Source organism: Malus sylvestris, chromosome 15 (genome assembly GCF_916048215.2).
Source record: "Malus sylvestris chromosome 15, drMalSylv7.2, whole genome shotgun sequence".
Classification (NCBI taxonomy): Eukaryota; Viridiplantae; Streptophyta; class Magnoliopsida; order Rosales; family Rosaceae; genus Malus; species Malus sylvestris.
The window spans coordinates 33,189,190-33,208,575 of NC_062274.1; the positions used below are offsets into that span (position 1 = coordinate 33,189,190).

The following is a 19,386-nucleotide window of genomic DNA, read 5'->3' on the forward strand; positions in this document are numbered from 1 at the left end:
CACCTACAAAAGCTTCACCTACAAAAGCTTCACCCACAAAAACTTCACCCACAAAAGCTTGACCCACAAAAGCTTGACCCACAAAAGCTTCACCTACAAAAGCTTCACCCACAAAAGCTTAACCCACAAAAGCTTCACTTACAAAAGCTTGGCCCACAAAACTTCACTCACAAAAGCTTCACCTATAAAAGCTTCAACACAAAAGCTTCAACACAAAAGCTTCACCTACAAAAGCTTCACACTATCTTGATCAAGATAGTGTGAAGCAAAATCAATTCATGGTGCCCAACAAAGCTTGACTTACAAAAACTTCACCCACAAAAGCTTGACCCATAAAAGCTTGACCCATAAAAGCTTGACCCACAAAAGCTTGACTTACAAAAGCTTGACCCACAAAAGCTTGACCCACAAAAGCTTCACCTACAAAACTTCAACACAAAAGCTTCACCTACAAAAGCTTCACACTATCTTGATCAAGATAGTGTGAAGCAAAATCAAGTCATGGTGCCCAACAAAGCTTCAACCTCAAAGCTTCACCTACAAAGCTTCAACACCAAAGCTTCACCTACAAAGCTTTAATATATATATATATATATATATATATATTTATTTATTTTATTTTTTTTCGAAAATTCTAAAATTCATAAATTCAAAAATTCGGAAATTCAAAAATTCGAAAATTCGAAAAAAAAAAATTGCCTAGGCCTCCTCTTCTTTGGGCCTAACAACTTTCATAACAAATATATATGAAGAAGGAGTTTTGGGCTACCACTTAGAAAGGAAATGCCTCATTCGTCAACTCCCTCGATCGGAGACTTGGGGGACTCCTAGCATATGCTATTGCACCTTGATACTCGGAAGTCTCACGACCACTCAGTGACTTGGATTTTTCAAGTCTCCAAACGAGAAGTTTTCCTCACTCGGGAAATTATGGGAGCATTACCTCAACCTACATGCTTCACTCACAAAGCTTCAACATACAAGCTTCAACAAAAGGAAAAATTCAAAGAACTTAGTGAAGAAGGCCTTGGTGTATTTAACATAATATGTTGAAATGAAGCAAAACTTGTTTATTGATATCTCCGATAAGTTACAAATATGTACATATACATGAATCAAAATAAACAAACAAGAGGGAGCCTTCACAAAGGTTGCTTAAGAGAAGTCTCAGCAGTCGGCAGAGCCCTAGAAAGAGGAGGCACCAGAAGGTGATTATTCGGAGCCTCAGTACTAGGCAGAACCCCAAAAGAAGGAGGCACCGAAGGTTGACCATTTGGAGTTTCATTATGCGGTACAGCCCCAGAAGATGAAGGCAATAAATGCCTTTGGAACAAACCCACAAACCTCTAATGATCAAGTAAAATCTGACCATCAGATTCCTGCAGCTGGTCGAGCTTCATCTTCATGTTTGTAGCATAGTCATGTGCGAGCCTGTGCAACTGTTTATTCTCATGCTTGAGCCCTCTGATCTCCTGTTTGAGACTTATCACTTCAGCCGCCAATGATTCAACTTGGCAGGTTCGAGCAAATAGGCGTTAGGCCATATTAGACATAGAACCTGCACACTGAACACTGAGAGCCAGAGAATCCTTAACAGCCAACTCATCATACCGTTTGGAAAGTAGTCTGTTATCTTTGGGAGTGAGAATATTCCTGGCCACCACCGCAGCGGTCATATCATTCTTCATCACAGAGTCCCCAACGATAAGAGGACCAGTAGGAGATAAGAAAGATGGGCGCCATATGTTGTCTTGAGAAGGCATTGCTGCCTATTCACTAAAGTTCAAGTCAAAACGACGGTCGGATGGGCCAAACATTCTCAGAAATGATGAAGGAGAAATGAGGTGCAATAAATCTCTGAAGTAAGGGGAAAATTCCTACAAGCAATAACTTTCTGAATGTACTTCTTGCACATAATTGGTGCCCTTATAAAAGAAAGGGCAACAGGGCCGTTGGTTCAAAAATCGAAGAAGCACCACTCTCCGGATTTCAAAGAGGCACCACTTTCCACACGCAACATCAGCTCTTCAGGTACCACAGATAACTTTGCTAAAGATCTCTGACAAAGTTTAGACACATAAATTTTGAAGATCCAGCTACCCAACTATTACCCACAAGGGTAAAGGAACAGCACCACTGCTTGATAACTAGAAAGTCCCAATGTGTGTCAACCTCCGTGCTCCGTGCTCCGTGGCAAGGAAGACTGGCAAAAATACCTAACCTTTACTCACATTCGAGAAAACACTCCCAACATGATTGTTTTCTAAAAAATCAAAGAGGCACCGTTTTCTGAATCTCGAGAGCCAGATCCCCGACAAGATTGCTTGTTCGAAAACTGAAGAGGCACCGCTCTCCGAACTTCAAGAGCTAGATTTCCTTGGATAAAGTTTGTCTGCAATTTTCACACGCAACATCAGCTTTCTAGATACCACAGACCACTTTTTCAAAGCGCTCTAACAAAGTTAAAACATATGAAGCTTGCAGCTCCTACTACATTGCTATGACCAAGAAGGGTAAAGGAATAACATTATTACTTGCTCAAAAATCAAAGAGGCACCGCCCTCTAAATCTCGAAAGCCAGACTCCCAACAAGATTACTTTCTCAAAAATCGAAGAGGCACTGCTTTCCGAATCTCAAGAGCCAGACTCCCAACAGGATTGCTTTTTCAAAAATCGAAGAGGCACCGTTATCTGAATCTCGAGGGCCAGATCCCCGATAGGATTACTTGTTCGAAAACCGAAGAGGCATTGCTCTCTGAACTTCGAGAGCCAGATTTCCTTGGATAAAGCTTGTCTGCAATCTTCACACGCAACATCAGCTTTCCAGATACCACATACCACTTTTTCAAAGTGCTCTGACAAAGTTAAAACACGTGAAGCTTGCAGCTCCTACTACATTGCTACGACCAAGAAGGGTAAAGGAATAACATTACTACTTGTTGTTAGGGAGACTCTTATATATGTCGACATCCATCCTCCACGGACAGGCAGACCTGCAAAAATGCTCAACCCTTCCTCATATCTGAGAGGGCACTCCCAACAAAGCCTCTCGAAATACTCAGCTTTCTTCCCCCCCAATAATACCTATGCAAACCAACCACACCAGAGCAAGAGTGTATCATATCATCAGGGTCAAAAGCAAGAGTATCTCATATCATGCTTTTTCCCTGTCTTTTCCTTTGCCCTTGTTCTTACCTGTAAGACAAGGAGAAAGAGAGTAATCAGTCAGCACTTGGAATCAAGCTTCCAGTCAGGAACTGACTGCCTGGAACCCATTGCCTGATTACTTACCTGGCATTGCTATCAAGTACTCATCTTCAACATCTTATGCTTCCAGAAAAGATACCACATCTGCTTGAGGAACATATAGGGCAAGTGAGAAAGATACAAGGAAGCATGTGGAGACAAGCGCAACGGAACACGTGCTGATTCATCTATTACTTCGTCAACAGCAAAAGTATCTCATATCATCAAGGTCGAATGCACTATTGATTTGATGGACTTGTTTTGACCCTCAAATTCTTGAGTCGGCCTTATACTCTAAAGGAAACCAGAAAACCCTCCAGCCCAGTTCAAGAATAAGCCTGTGAAAAATTACTTCTTCAAAAGCAAAAGTATCTCATATCATCTCTTCTCCATTTGCTTCTCCTTATCCTTGTTGCTGTTTACGACACAAGGAGAAGGAGAATAATCAACCGGAAGCCGAAGTCGAACCTCTGATCCAGGTTGCTTGCTTGGAAGTCTGATTGCTTACCTTGTCTATTACCTTTTTCGGCAAATCTCCTAGCTTGGCGACTTGGGGGACTCCTACTATAGGGTTTTGTATCGCACTTGACCAAGCCCGAAACTACAAGTAAGCTTCAAGTGAAATTGATACATTACCTTGTGCATCTTCATCGGTTAAAGATACCACCCCTGGATGGAGGAAAAATACTTCCAGAGAAGATGCCACAGCTACGTATGAGACAGATAAGGCAAGTGAAAATGATACCATACTTCGGTACTTAAAAGTTTCGTGATTACTCAATGGCTTGGATCTTGCAAGTCCCCAACCGAGGAGCTTCCCTTACTCGAGAACTTAGGGGAGCACTGTTTGTACCATACTTGACCAATCCAGAAACTACTGAGCACCGATCAACATTATACCGTCAAGGACCCAAAAGAGTTTCCCTTCAACCAGGAGGCCAATCACAGCGCGACGCGTGTCGATATCAGAAGCCAATCATAGCGCGACACGTGTCAACATCAGAAGCCAATCACAACATGACACGTGTCAATGTCAGAATGAAACTAGAAACTCTCTTCTATAAATAGAGATCATTCTCTCACAATATTTCCTAATGTTATTTGTACTAAATCATTCACTAGTACTCACTAAAGGTGAGCTTGAACCTATGTACTTGTGTAAACCCTTCACAATTAATGAGAGCTCCTCTACTCCATGGACGTAGCTAATCTGGGTGAACCACGTACATCTTGTGTTTGCTTCCCTGTCTTTATCCATTTACATACTTATCCACACTAGTGACCGGAGCAATCTAACGAAGGTCACAAACTTAACACTTTCTGTTGTACCAAAGTCCTCACTGATTTTGTGCATCAACACAAAACATCATTAGCCACTTAGCTTTTTCTCCAACCTATCGAGAGCTATAAATTCTGATTCCATCGTTGATCGTGCTACCCATGTTTGTTTGGAAGATTTCCAAGATACTGCTACTCCTCCCAAAGTAAATACATATCCACTTGTGGATTTCGTATCGGTACTATTGGATATTCCATTCGCTTCAGTAAATCCTTCAAGCATGATAGGATTCAAAACACACCACGAAGTAGCACACAAATGTCCTATTGTAGCATATGAAAATAAGGGTCTTTCCCACATAAGATTGTTTTATCTAACTACTTAAAATGTCACAAAAACTGGGCTGCTGTCCCTACTGACTAGCCACTGAAAAATAATTATTAGACTGACTTACACTAATCTAAATTCAACGAAATTTTATATGCAAAAACTAGACACACAGAGATACGCTCGCACAAATGTTTGAGATTTTTGGAGTTGATTTTCTATTTAATTAAATAGAACATAAACAAGACAGAAACGAATTTTAAATAATAAAAACAGATTGTAGCTCACAAGTTAAAAAAGACGAGTTAGGGCAAGTGCTATCCACCACCAAATAATCATGCAAATCTCATTCAAGTTCCTTTTATTTCTTGATGAAGATGCTTAGGTCGGTTCAATGTTAGAACATAACCTATTACTCTTTCGTATGTAGTATGTTAAGAGAATGACATTTTTAACTTAACTTAGTCCCTAGTATGCAATCTAGAATGGCGTGTTCATAGATTTAACAAGTAAAAATAATTAAGAATGAAAATAGTTTGAGCCATCACAATATATCGTAAGTACTGTCGTTGTCTTACGTATCCTAGAAATTGGTTCACATGCTAATCACAATTAACAAGTACTACTTTGGAATATATGATGGTCCTCATTCAACAAGGGTATGCACACACATATTCATAGCATTAGAATCATAGATATGCTTACTAAGTATGCATCCATAAAAAGCATATAAAGAATTCATCACTGACATAAGTAGTGAATCAATTTTCATCTTTCATAAAAGAAATTGAAATGAAATGTCATAGCAAACTTGCAATCATATTCGGGGCTTCAAAACAGCCCTTAACTTCTGGAAATTAGTTATTCATAATACTCAAATTAGACCAAATTTAAGACATGAGTTTGAGAAGATAAAATCGAAAAAAGAGAATGCCAAGATTTCCTCCTTCCTCTTTCCTTTCTCTCCCAAAGTTGCTGCCTCTTTTTTCCTCTTTTTCTTCCTTGTTACTGCAACCTACATCGTTCTTGCTGATGCTTCTTTTTTTTTTTTTTTAAATTTCTGTAAGCTCTCCTTTATTTCCTCCCCAATGTTCCTTTAAACCACATCCTTGCTGCATCATTTTCTTCTCCATAACTCACCTAACTAAATAGCCATTTAGTGATGACAATAAGTGAGACGAAATGGTAAAACAATTGTAACTCCTTGGGTAGCCTTTATGCCAATAACTTCCACTTAATCCTCATCTTTAATTCCATTTCCTTTGATATTTGAATAGATGTCAGCTGACTTGTGGTTTTCTTGGCTGCATCAGTTTTGGCTGCTAGGATTTATTGCTTTCATAGCTTCTTGTCATTTACAAACTGCTCAGCCTCTTGGAAACCTCTTAGTGTTAAAACGGGCATAAATTCTTCTAGAAAAATGCTAATAAGCAACCATAAAATAAACATCTGTAGCTTTCCAAGCATATAAGGCTCATTCTCTAATTCATTCTAAGTTGTTCGCAACTTGCTTCCAAAGTCAGCTAATCTGCATAGGCAGTTTTGATGAATTTGTTATTTAAAACCTCACTTGTGCTATCTTTCTCTTCTTTGCTTGAAAAATCCAACAAAACACAAAAACAAAGTAAATAGCTCAAAAATATAAGGAACTAACTAAGAAAAGACAAGCGAAGGATACCTTGTATAAGGCAATCCATAATTCATTGTATGCTTTAAGTATCTCAATACTCAAATTAAAGCTTCCCAATGATCATGCCCTAGATTGCATGTATATTTACTCAATCTACTCACTAAGTATGCTATATTAGGCCTTGTACAATTCATAATGTACGTTGAAATATAGCATCACCACTATTTTTCTTTAGTTTGCTATTGGCATCAAAAGGAGTAGTTGCATCTTTACATTCCAAATGACCATATGGTTTATTTAATTTAAACAATACATAGTGTGGATATGTTGAGTATTATACCATAAGTTTCTCTTAATATACTAAAAAAGTATTAGAATCTAACTGTGAACAAGATTCATGTCTAGTTTAACTGAAAATCATATCCAGACAAGATCCACCAAAGCCACCAACACATTATTGATATTGATCATATACATAGAGGTTCTATTGTTATCCTTGGATTTAATATCAAATTATCAATGGTGGAAAATAAACAAATGCGTTTTTAATATTTTAATCTCAATTTTTATTTTTTTTATTTTTTATACATCAATATTTTATTCTTAAGGGGAAGAGATACTCTATAATAAAGGAAGGGAGATCATGCTATGTCACTAAATGAGTTAGTCACTTATTAGGTATTAAACTCAACCATGAATATAATACATTATCGTAATTCATGTTAATCAAACTTAAGACATTTTACTTATAAATGAAAAATAATATTAATAAATCATAATATTTTAATCTCAATTTTTAATATTTCATTTAATAATAGGTAACCATAGGTATTTTTATCACTACACAACCAAGATAACGAGATTACGATATTATATACTTATCTTTCAACCAAAAAATGTTTAGTGTCACAGCCCGTCTCGGGATTTTCTTATTAAGGACGTGAAATGACGAATTTACCCTTAGCGGGTATTAAGGTATGTGTGTGACATTATTTGGTTTAACCTTAGATATGTTTTGGAAGAAAATAAATAAGATGAGTTGGATTATTAAATTTGGTTTTTGTTAATTTTGGTTAGGGATTTAGATGATGGATGGTGTGGATTGAAAGGGACCATCTAAACCCTTACCCTCTCTCTATCCCGTAGCTCTCTCTCTCTCCTCCATCTCGACACACTCTCTCTCACACCCATATTGTACGGCCACACCCAAAACCCCCCAAAACTCAGTGGATCGAAGTAAACAAGGTAAGAATCTTCATCCTCATGATGTTTTGAGTTGATTGGTGCTAGTTTTAGGACATGGAACCTTCGATTTCACGTGAACCCGAACCCCCCATTTTTGGTCATTGTTCATGCACACGTGAAATGTTGTGTTTCAGGGAATTCTAAGCCTATAGTGAGCTTAGTGAGGTCCCAAGGAAGCTCGGAGTGCTTCGTTTGAAGGATTTGGACGTCGGGATCACGAGGGTTGAGTTTGGCCGGTTTTGCTTGGATTTTTCCGGTGAGATTTAGTTGTTTTTAGAGCTTAAAAATAGTGTATCGTGACTCTACATGTTTGGGGCTTCATTTTGGTATAAAATACGAAGAAAATGGTTGAGAAACGAAGGAGAACAAGGCGTTTAAAGTTTGGCCGGAAACCGGCTGCCGGAAAAACCAGTCTGGCAAACCAAGGTTGGGGATGATGCGCGTGGGGGCGCGTGTCCCCGTGCCTGTCCTGGCGCGTGGGGGCGCATGCAGCCTCCAAAAATTTATTTAAAAATTTCTCGACGTCCGTGACGTTGAGTAGGTCGATGTGGTATATTCATATACCCAAATTGAGCATCGTATGAGAAGTTATTTCGAATTGTTGGTTATGTGTTTAAATTAACGTTTTTATAGTTGTTTCGCATATAGGTGACACTTATCCCGAGGACGAGCGCATCCAGGGACGTCACGGGGGTTACGACCCATCGACTTATCAGTGAGTGGGCAGTTTTGTTTTCGTATTACCTATATACAACTGTTTTTCCCAGAAAATGCGTTTATATGAAAATTATGATTTAAATTGCCATGCATGCAAATGTTGAGATATTTAGTTTGATAATGGATGCATATATATGTTAATTGACGCGGTGGACGCACATGTGAGTTTTTATATTATTCAGATGAGTTATTTTATGAGAATTGCATTGAAAGCTCATAACCTGCACCCTAGGTGTTAGTGCTTATATTATTATTCACCACACCGCATGCTCGTCTTGGATCCAAGTAGGTGGATGTCGTACAAACCATGTGAGGGTTCCGACATGCTAGTCGTATAGATCACTAGATGTGATTCAGACTAGTGGGTGACCTTAGTTATGCGCGCTGATGATTGATGAGAGAAGCACTAGAGCGTATTTATACACCTTTCATCGTACAGACTACTATACGTAGTTCCGAGTGATGTGCAGTGTAGTGTCGTACAGGTCACAGTTGGTGACTCCGGCAGGGCCGTATAGGTCACTGTGGTGACTCCGGCTGAGTGGGATGTTGAGCTTTAGAATCAGCCGTACAGGACCATTGTAGGGTATCCGGTTGATTTATTATTTCACCTGATTGATATTGATGCATTTCTGATTATATTTGGCATGGCGTGGCATATTATTTCTGAGATGTTATGTTGATGGATATGAGCTGAGTTTTGATGGTATGTGTATATATATGTTTATATACTATTTTTCTGGGAAAGTATACAGGTTTTACGGTGAGGGGTTAGAAATGTTTTAAATGAAATGTTTTGGAAAATCTTTGATTTTACTGACCCACTCATCTTTGTTTTGCGCCCCTCCAGGTTCTAGTTAGCGGTTGGTGGCTCTCGAGGTATTTTTTCGGCATTCTGACAGACGTTCTGCATGTAGGACTCACCTACGGGTGATGTATTTTATTTTGGTCCTACTTGACTGCACTTAAACCTATGCTCTGAATTTATGTGTTTACCTTATAACTCATCCTTTTATTCTAGTAGGTGGTTCTACTAGAGATTGATTTGAATTCCTTCATATTCTGTTATATCTTGCTTCCGTGTCGCACTTTTGGTTACGTCACGCTCACGTGACGGCCAGCACGCCTTGATCCTCTGGGTCTGGGTGTGTCATTTAGCGATTAAAATATAAAATATAAAATACCGAGTAATGCTACACTTATCATTTATTTATACTATCATTTGTATTATCTCTAATAGAGATATGATCCACCAACACATATAAGTCTTTTCTATTTTTTCTGAACAAACGATATTATTTACATTAAGAGATCATTTGTATTATCTCTAATAGAGGTATGGTCCACAACACATATAGGTATTTTTTTTTTTTTTTGAACAAACGATATTATCTACATTAAGAAAGAGCATGTGGACTTAGTCGGGTTATCAATAATGTGGTTCAAATTTGTCTTTAGCAATAATCGAACCTAATACCTCTCACTTACAAGTAAAAATGAATGCCATTAATCCGTAATACTAAGTAGCAAGTCTCGTCTCTATTAAAGGTAATACAAATAGTAATAGATGATATGAATATTATTTTGATAAATACCACCGGATTAAACCGTGGGTATTGGGGTCAAATTATAGACATGGGTTTGTTTTTGAAGACGGTCTTTGAAATAGTTGAAACTTAGAAGAACCCGTGACCCTCTCCAGTCTGTCTCATGTTCCATCCACTTTTTGTCTCATTGTCCGTGCCAAAACCTTTTCCTTCTACTTTAATCTTCACGGGCACAAAAATGCTACATCAAGACAAATTTGACACTCACACAAAGTATTCCACCAAATTGCTCAAGCCTCAAGGTCTGTCTAAATATTATTATGCCCTTCATTCTTTTTCCATATTCTCTTTATAATTTACATGTATCTCTCCATGTTTTATGTGTTTATATTGTGTTTGCGTCAATATCATAAAAATTAAATGACATGGATTAGTCCAGTTGTTCAAGAAGTAGGGTGATTGATTTAAAACTAATGAAAAGAGATTGAAAAGTTTGAGTTTTAATCCAAATGATAAAAATGTGTTGTAAGTGAATAGTACCAGGAGTGACATTTTGTAGTAAAATTATCATTTTTCGTTAAAGTGAACAGTACCGGGAGTGTTTCGTTAAAACTCCATTAAATCAATGGTGAATTAGACTACTAATTTTAGATTTGGTTTCCTTCAATAAATTTTGGGTGTGATTTCAACACACAATTTTTAGATCTTCAAACACTCTTTTTTTTTTATCATCAAATTAAATAAATCAAACAAAAACAAAAAACATGATTACATTTAGGCCAATGGAGATGACCACAAATCAGTCGAAAGGAGATGGCCTAAAGGTCCAAAAGCCAAGAAGTAAAATGATTTTGTATAAAAACTCATCTCTAACCAATGACTGAGCTATAATTTTATGAAGCTCACCAGACCATTATTTGGCCAAAGAGACATTAAACTAGCCATGTGTAGCCTCCTCTTAATCCCCTTTTTGGGTCCTAGCTCCTCTGTTGCAATAATTAATCTAAATTCAACGGCTAAGTTTGAAAACATTGAATGGTATTAAATTAACCAATAAATTTAAAGTATAAACTGAAAACTAATAAATTATTAAGGGAACTATGTTTAGCCTATTCGGTTGGAGATGATATATAAGTATGATCTGATACTGTTCATTTAAAAATACTTTCCTGCAGACCTATAATTTTGGACGGAATATATTTAGATTTTTCGGTTGAAAATGACCTTAGAGCCATATATTGTTTTTATTAAAAGAATAAAGTAAATTCAATTTATGGTTGAAAGAAAAAACAGCAAAGGGGCAAAATGGTCACTAACGATGAAGGGATGGAACTTGTCGACTTAAGTGGGGGACGACGTCACAGTCAGTAGCCTTACCTGGCGAATCGCGCCATTTATAAAAAGAAAAAAGCAAAAAAGAAAAGCAAAGCGCTCCTTCTCCTCCTTCATCCATTTCGAGTACCCATGTAACTTGTGTAACGTTAACTTCTCTCTCCTTCTCTCCCTCCTCTCTCTATCTTCTTGAAATTGCTGAAACTTGAAAGGCAAGCAGTAGTGGGTGACTGGGATTGGGGACGAAGAACTATCTCTCCGCAATTCCAAATTTTGCTGCAATGGCGGCTGTTAATACGTCCGATTCCAATGAGGTATTTTTCCTATCACATTCTCTCTCTGTATAATTTTAGGTAGCATTTTGAATTTCTCTACTCTTTCACCTACTAAGAAATTTAAATTTCCATGTTGAAACAACAAATCATCTTTCACCTAACACTCCGGCTAGAGTTTCAGAGGCACCCAACTTTATATGCACGATTTCTGCACCTATTTTGTCATTTCTCACCTATTTGGATTTGAATTGAAATGGGTTTGGTTTTGTTGAAACTGCATTACAGTTACAAAGCTGGTTTTCTGATGGCTTCGATGGTGGATAATCTGGATTATCCCATATTTTTATGTTTAGTATTTTGTGGGTTAGTTTCTCATAGATAGCCTTGGAGCGTAGCTATTTCGTTTTTTTTTTTTTTTTTTGGGTCAAAACATTATACATACAGCTAGTTCCTGCTTAGCTGATATGTGTATGTGTCATTGAGATTGATTCAGTTCTAATTAATCAAGTTCAGTTGTGTTGAGAGTATTAATCCCACACTGGGGAAAGAGGGACCTTTCATGTGCTTATAAGTAATTGGGTTACTCCTTGTTTTGTCAATTAATTTTATTGTGGAACCAACTTTCTTCATGGTATCAGAATGAAGCCCAACAGCCACACGTGTTTCACGTCACCCTGATTGTGTTGTCCACGTGCTAGACTTGATTTGCGTTGTCTACGTGCTAAACTTGAAAATTTGCCACACGTGAGGGGGCATGTTGAGATTATTAATCTCACATCGGGAAAAGAAGGACATTCATGTGCTTATAAGTAATTGGGCTACTCCCCATATTTTCAATTGGTTTATGGTGGAATCTCAACTTTCTTCATTGAGCTTTCGCTGGTTCTCTCAAGCTCTATTCACTAAAACCCTTTCATGTTTTCTGATTTCACATTGATTACTATATAAATCTTTGATCTTGGTAAGATTATCTTAAACATATAGGTTTTCTCCATGTTCACCTTCTTGAGCTACCATAACCAACTTTTATATCGGCTTCCCAGTGGGTTTAGATGAGAATTGAGTGATAGAGTTGCATTGGAGAGATGTTGATGTTGTTTGGCTTTTGTTGAACTCGTCTATTGCACGAAGAAAAATTGAAGAGATATTTTCTGGCAGTTTCTTCAAATTGTTTAAAACTAAGCATATTTTTTTCTAAACCCAAAAACATCGAGAGGGGGCACGGGCCCCCATAGCCCTTCATCAGATTTGCCACTGAATGCAATCACTATCAACACCAAGACTTGTAAAGACAGCTCTAATTCTACTAACCTTCCCTTTGATTTTCCCTTCATTCCAAAGATCAAAACACAATGGCTTTACAACATGATTTTCCATTAGTCCACCCACCCACCAACAGTAAAATGAAAATCTCTATCAACCGGCTAATCATAAATAGACTAACTAATTGTTACAGCTGTCAACTAATCAAGGTTTAGACTTGAATGACTAAGCCTAACTAACTTGCAACTAACAGTCCACATCCACATAATCACACTGATATGATATAAGGCTAACTACTAGACAGCCCTTTCTCATCAAGGTTGCGTAGTGCTTTCCTGTATGTTATGTTGCTTGAGATTGTAATTTGCTTGTTCAACTTTCGAATGGCAAGTCAATGTCGTCTTTCTCTATTATTAAGTTTGCCTCAGATTATTCTTCGGTAACCATCCATATAATTCAGGAAAATGTTTCTGAGATATGTATTGTTATGGCGTTATATGTTATCGCTTTGACGTTGCCAAAATGACTTAAGCACAAATGTTGGATTCAGGTGCTTAATGTTGTATGTCTTGCTTGTTTAGTGTAAGAATGAATGTTTGAGTGCGATAGAGTGGATAAAATCAATTCTTAAAAAAACGTTGTCTAAATATATCTACCCTTATATTGGCCAAAAGAGGAAAAGGCAACCAGGAAAAAAAAATGAACAATTTTATCTCCTTGTTTTGAAGTTTTTGGGATTCCTTAGGCTTGGAAATCATCCGTATGACACAGGTGTTGTTCCAGACATGATATTTGTTCCAACCAATACCATACGTTGGGATTAAAATTTTATTTTGAGGTATATTTTTAAGCAGGCATACATCTAACCCCTATGTTATTGGCAGGGGAAACCATACATCCAAGGAACTGTGGATAGAGGTTGCAGCTTACCTGCTAGCTGTTCAAGTTTTAAGTTGCCAAAGCAAACTATTGATGGGGTCGACCGTCATTGCTCTCTAGGTCTCTCTCTCTCTCTCTCTCTCTCTCTCTCTCTTTACACCAAGGAAAAAAGACAGCTGTAGTCAATTAGTTTGATTTAATGGCTATGTACGCTCTCTTAAATTCTTCAACATTTATGGCATTTCGTTTCAGATATTCAGCCTATTCTGTTAGAGAAGGCTCACCTTCCAGCAAAGCTAAAATATCCCTTTCACGTCTCAGATGTAAGTTCCTCCTTCAAACAGTTAAAATTGTGCTGGAATAGTTTTATGCTATTTATAGGTTTGTATGGGTTTCATTGCTATTTTAATACTTAAAGCATAGTCCCCTTTTTAAGAGGGGTCCTTTTCTCCAAGAAGTATACAGGAGAGCATTGTTGGGTCCATCCTGCAATGTGATCCAATGATCCAGACCCTCTAAATTTTGGTAACGTTATTTAAGAATCATATCCTTGCAAAAAATCAAATGAAAGGGAAGTCGTTGGACCATTTGATTATCATTTTCAGTGTTTTTGGGAACACTGTGTGTCTATTTATTCGATTATATTTAGTGACTAAATGTCTTCGGATTTAGTTATATAATTATTTTTATTTTCGTAAGGGTGGTCCTTTGATAGTGTTAACAAATGGAAGGTTTGGATCAATAGATCACAGAAGGCCACTTGATAAACCAAACATATGAATGCACCAACTGATTTGTGATTTTGTCTTACATTAGGAACTAAAAATATGTGTAGACTTTGACATCTAAGTGTATATTACTTGCATTTATCCAACAGATGATATATAGACATGTATGAATAAATCGATGTTTTCATCAAATACCTAGACAAAACCATTTGACTTCACCCACTATGTGTTGTTTTCAAGGTTCTAAAAGATACTAGGCGCTAGTTGGGTGACGGGTTGGGGCCTAGCACCTAGGCAGATTTAAGTAAATTGATTATGTATTGTATAAATAAGTGCCTATTTATACTTAAAAACACACATAATTAAATGGGATACATAAATTGCAAAATAAAATGCCATACAAATTATAAAGTATTAGAACATATCGAAAACATGGAGAACAAGCATATAATGAGTGTTCATCCAAGTATTCAATAAGTCTCTTACATTTTATTGAAAAATTAAAATGCAAATGGAGTTATCGATTTTAAGTCTAAGTCAGAGTTGTGACCTAAGCAGGTCCAGGCAAACGCATAAGCGGGTCCAGGCACACTTTCTTAATTTATTGATTATGCTATAAAGTACATCAATAAATTAATTTTTGTTTTTGGATTCTCTCATTGACCCGTGTTGGTGACACAGGGTTTCTGAAGCCTCATCTACTTCAGCTTCCTCATTCTGTTGTCAGTATTGATTATGCTAACAAAATCTCATTGATGTTGTTTCAAGTAAGGCTTTCCTGTTTCAATTTACAACATTTTGAAGTTTTCTGTTTGTGAAGGCCACAGATGTGTATAGCATTTCAATGTTAGCCACAGAAAGCAACAGTCCACAATGCCCTTCAGTATTGGGATTTTTGAACTTTTCAGAAGTTTCTAATTCATCTAAAAGTCAGATGTGCATGGATGCTCAGCTGAGTTGCCAGAACTGCAATGATTTACAAGCAAATAGGGAAGATTCTCATCCCCCATGCATCATTGAGATAGATCTGGAGAAGGGATATATTCAAGCACCAGAATCCAAAGAGGAAGCAATTGAAAGTTTAAAACGCGAGGGCTTACTAGCTGTAAGTTACAATAGGTCATGTTTTTATGCTATATGATATTATCTAGAATAAACTTGAAACTCCAGATGGTCCAAAAATTTCATACCAACTATATTTTGACATTTTCTGTTTATGTCATAATTTTAATATCATTGGTATAACACTTTCAGAGAGTGTTTCGGAGACAGCCCAGCCTAAACGTTGGTGGGAAACTTTTGCAGCTTCTATTCAACCATGGCATTTCAAGAGGTGTGTAAGCATTTCTATACCTTCAAATTTGTACTGTTTATTTTCTAAATTATTAATCATTGAGCCTTGCTTTTTCGATACATCGTTGCAAGCTAAAAGAATAGAATATTATGCTGGTGAGCAAGCCCTTAAAAAGGCTTAACGATGTTTTCTACTTGGATGTAGTGGGTTGAATATTGCACTTATCTTTTTAAGCCTTAAGTTATGATAATCCAGGTGATAAGTCTTAATTTATACAGATTCTTTTGTACAGATTTTCCACATGCCTTGTGGATGATCCCTTTATCAGGATTCTGTGCTATCATTTATTTACTTTTTCTTCGTTAAGACCATAATATGTTGAATCTTCCAGGGTCTTCTGTATATCGATGCATATTGCATCGATATAATCAATTTCTCTAGCAGCACTAGATTGAGGCATCTGTCACTTTAATGGAAGAGATACATATGTTTGACTTGTCCATAAAACTTCTCTTTTATTGGGGAATTAAAGCCTTGCATAGTAGTTTAAACGATCTAGAGTCTCTCCATCCACTGCCGATTGATTTTGGGCTGGATGATCACGTTCTAATAAAATGGGAAGTTGATTTTTATTCTCATATTTCAACAGATAACCCAGTGACTGAGAAAATTCATGAAGCACCAAATAACCGGTGGAAAAGATGCAAACGCACTGCCTCATTTGATTCCAGAAAAGTCGTCTTCTTGTTCTCAATCTTGTAAGTAGTAAAACAAACAAGCTGCTTAAATATTTGCTTTAAAAATATTTTAAATGTATCTTCCAGAATAATTTAATTTTACTACATGTCATGAGTAGTTTAAACCAGTAGTTGACTTGATCAGACAAAGTGTAATTTATCATGACAACAATGAGATAAGGAATATTGACGTTTTAATGTTTTTCATGTTTTGCCGTCAATATCAAAGCTTAATGTTCTACTTTTTACGTTTTACTATCACTAGTTTTATATTAGTACTTGATTCGATTGGACAAAATATAATTCTCAGAACAATAGTAGGATGGAGGGGCATTTTATCTTAGGGTTTGATGAATCTGAATATTAAAGCTTTCAAATAGTTTGCATTAACATAGTTTATTGAGTTCTCAGATTCCATTTCATGCTTAATGTTATAAGAGGCCAAAGTAGACCTCAGGTCTTCCTTCTTACCTTTCTTCTTTAGAGGTGTAATATATATATATTTGAGTGTAATATTATTGATTGAGAAGTAAAATTCTGAAGTTATTATTTATTCAATGATTTTTATACTTCCTTTGGTATGATTCAACGTATGATTCAATCATTTTGTTAGGGCATGAACATTTTTGCAGCAAATTAGATTGTACTTGCTAGGGTACAGTTAAAATTTTGTGCTTGCTGTATTTGCTTGATGGCTGAGCTACAGTTGAATTTTGGGTTTTTTTGCATGACTAGATTGCCCCTTTCATATCTAGATGTCCATCCGATAGAAATGGATGCAACAGAATGATATCACAAGCTACATACACAATCAAAACCTCATCTCCTTCATTTGGGGATTTTGCATAACCCATAACGGGCATAAACTGCAGTGTCTCTGTAGTTCTTCTACCAAGGTTGGTCCCTAGAAAGCAGAAAGAGGCCGCATGACCACCTCCTACTATGGAAAACTTTGCGCCAAAAACAGGATGCCCACTACAAAAAATGTAATGCCGAACCTGTGCCATTTATAATTCAACAAGCAGGGGAAAATTGCTTCAAATAGAGGAAGATAAGGTTTTTTCCGAGTGAAAGCATGATGGGATAGTGAAGATTGTTGGCCAATCAGGGTGAAAGAGTCGATACACTGTTGTTTTGTTCACCCTTCTTGGTCCAATGTGTCTGCTTTTGATATTGAGCTTCAAAGTTCAAAAATTATGAAATAGATGGGATGTAATACGTTGCTGGATTTGTTGGGAAACACCATTCTAGTTTTTAAGATGAACATGAGAGATATGGGTAGTGAGTATCAGTGGCATGGTGTGTTAAGTGCTTGGAAAATACAGGGTTTCTAGTCGGCACAGACCAGTTCAATCAGGGAGACCATGTTTTGTAGTGGGATTCTAGTTGTTCAGCATGCAATTAGATTTGGAACCCCAGTACCAGGTACCGATTTACCGAAAATTATAGCTATAAAAAATCTGTGGTGTCTTGGTAATTGTTGCTTTCAAAGTAAGGCATCAGCAGAATCGGTGGCCCTTCTCTTGTCTACTGTTCTATAACCAGGAGTTATGGACCTTCATATTCTGAATTGGCCTGCTGTTTGCGCAAAGGGGTGCGTCTAAAAGCTAATAAAAAGTTATCCCTCATTGCATCTTTTGGTGCTTACGGTTTGGTTGGAACAGCAGAGCTTTTGATGACGTGGAGAATTCTTTAATGGACTTAAAGTTCAACTGGCAACCTGGTTGAATGTACTAGGAAGACACCATCAACTGAATTCTTTCATTGGTTAGGTTCTATGTTTCTTTCAGTTCCTAATTTTCGTATACAGGTTTGTTCTGGGCTGGAGCCCTTTATCAGAGAAGAAAAACGGAGGAAAAATCAGGACATTGGATCTGAAATAGAATGGGGAACTGCACATAGCAATAGGGTAGGCTTTAAAGGAATCTAAAGTATATTAATCTTTTCATACTACATTAGCACTTCCTCTCCATGTATTTTGAAGTTTGGTTTGAATCATGTCGGCGTGGTTTCTTGTTATTGTTTGATCTTTTTTTATCTTTGCGGTTATTCTGCTGCTCTACAGCAAGGTGCGCTTTGCGGGTTGGAACTTAGGTATCAAGCGTTTTTTTGTCTATTTTGTATCGCTTTGGTGAAATGAGTTATATTTTGATTGAAAATTTGGAAGTATCTGTACCTGTATTGATATGCGTAAGTATTTGGACTGAACACGAATGACGATCAACAATCTCGGTTTTGCAGGTCAAGTTTGGGGACAATGATTTTGATATACCTAACATTGAGAGTTAGGCAGAGTGCAGATGGTTTCATTCGTGTTTAATTCGATGCCATCTGATTCAGGATGCTTTCTCAGCTGCTGTTGCTGCGTCTCAAGGACCGGTCTTGAAGTAACCTTCTTCCTAATGTAAATATTGGATATTTCACGGTGTCGTAGTTGTACTTTGGATAATCTCCTTGACTCTGCATATTAATAGGCAGTGCTTCTTTTCTAATCAAGTTGTCTATTGGAACTTGGAAAAAACAAAAAAAAAAAGTTCTAACCCACTGGTTTCTGAAAAGAAACAGCCATTAGAATTCTTGACTGAAAAAAAATATATTTATTCTATTTCCAATAAACAACTTGGTAGGTTTTACAAGCAGCTGAACTCGCTCGATGCCACGGGTTCTAAAACTATGTTAAACTTGTGGGAAGTGTTATACAAGCAGGAATGGTTTCGGTACGGTTATCGTACCAAAACCCTCGTACCAATTACCATATCAAATTTTTGGTATGGCAAAATTGACTATCATTATCGTGCCAAACTTTCGATATATTGAATTTCTGTATACCAAATAGTTTGGTTGGTATGGTATGGTAATAGTAAATTACCACTTTGTTTTGGATCAC

General features: G+C 37.1%; 1 protein-coding gene across 1 annotated transcript; it reads left to right on the plus strand.

The window, feature by feature from the left end:
* Positions 1–11,381: 11,381 nt before the first annotated feature.
* Positions 11,382–18,991, plus strand: LOC126605632 (uncharacterized). The gene is made up of 7 exons (XM_050273043.1): positions 11,382–11,637; positions 13,746–13,860; positions 13,993–14,063; positions 15,289–15,573; positions 15,723–15,801; positions 16,412–16,520; positions 18,741–18,991. Exons 1-7 carry the CDS (start codon positions 11,605–11,607, stop codon positions 18,817–18,819), a joined length of 771 nt encoding a protein of 256 aa, XP_050129000.1. The 5' UTR covers positions 11,382–11,604; the 3' UTR covers positions 18,820–18,991.
* The last annotated feature ends 395 nt before the right edge of the window (positions 18,992–19,386 follow it).

Bases quoted from the DNA above. Each gene is read 5' to 3' on its own strand.
- LOC126605632 (XM_050273043.1), top strand. From the start codon at position 11,605: ATGGCGGCTGTTAATACGTCCGATTCCAATGAG. The intron at 15,574-15,722 runs GTAAGTTACAAT...TAACACTTTCAG, and splicing joins AACGCGAGGGCTTACTAGCT to AGAGTGTTTCGGAGACAGCC. The intron at 15,802-16,411 runs GTGTGTAAGCAT...ATATTTCAACAG, and splicing joins CAACCATGGCATTTCAAGAG to ATAACCCAGTGACTGAGAAA.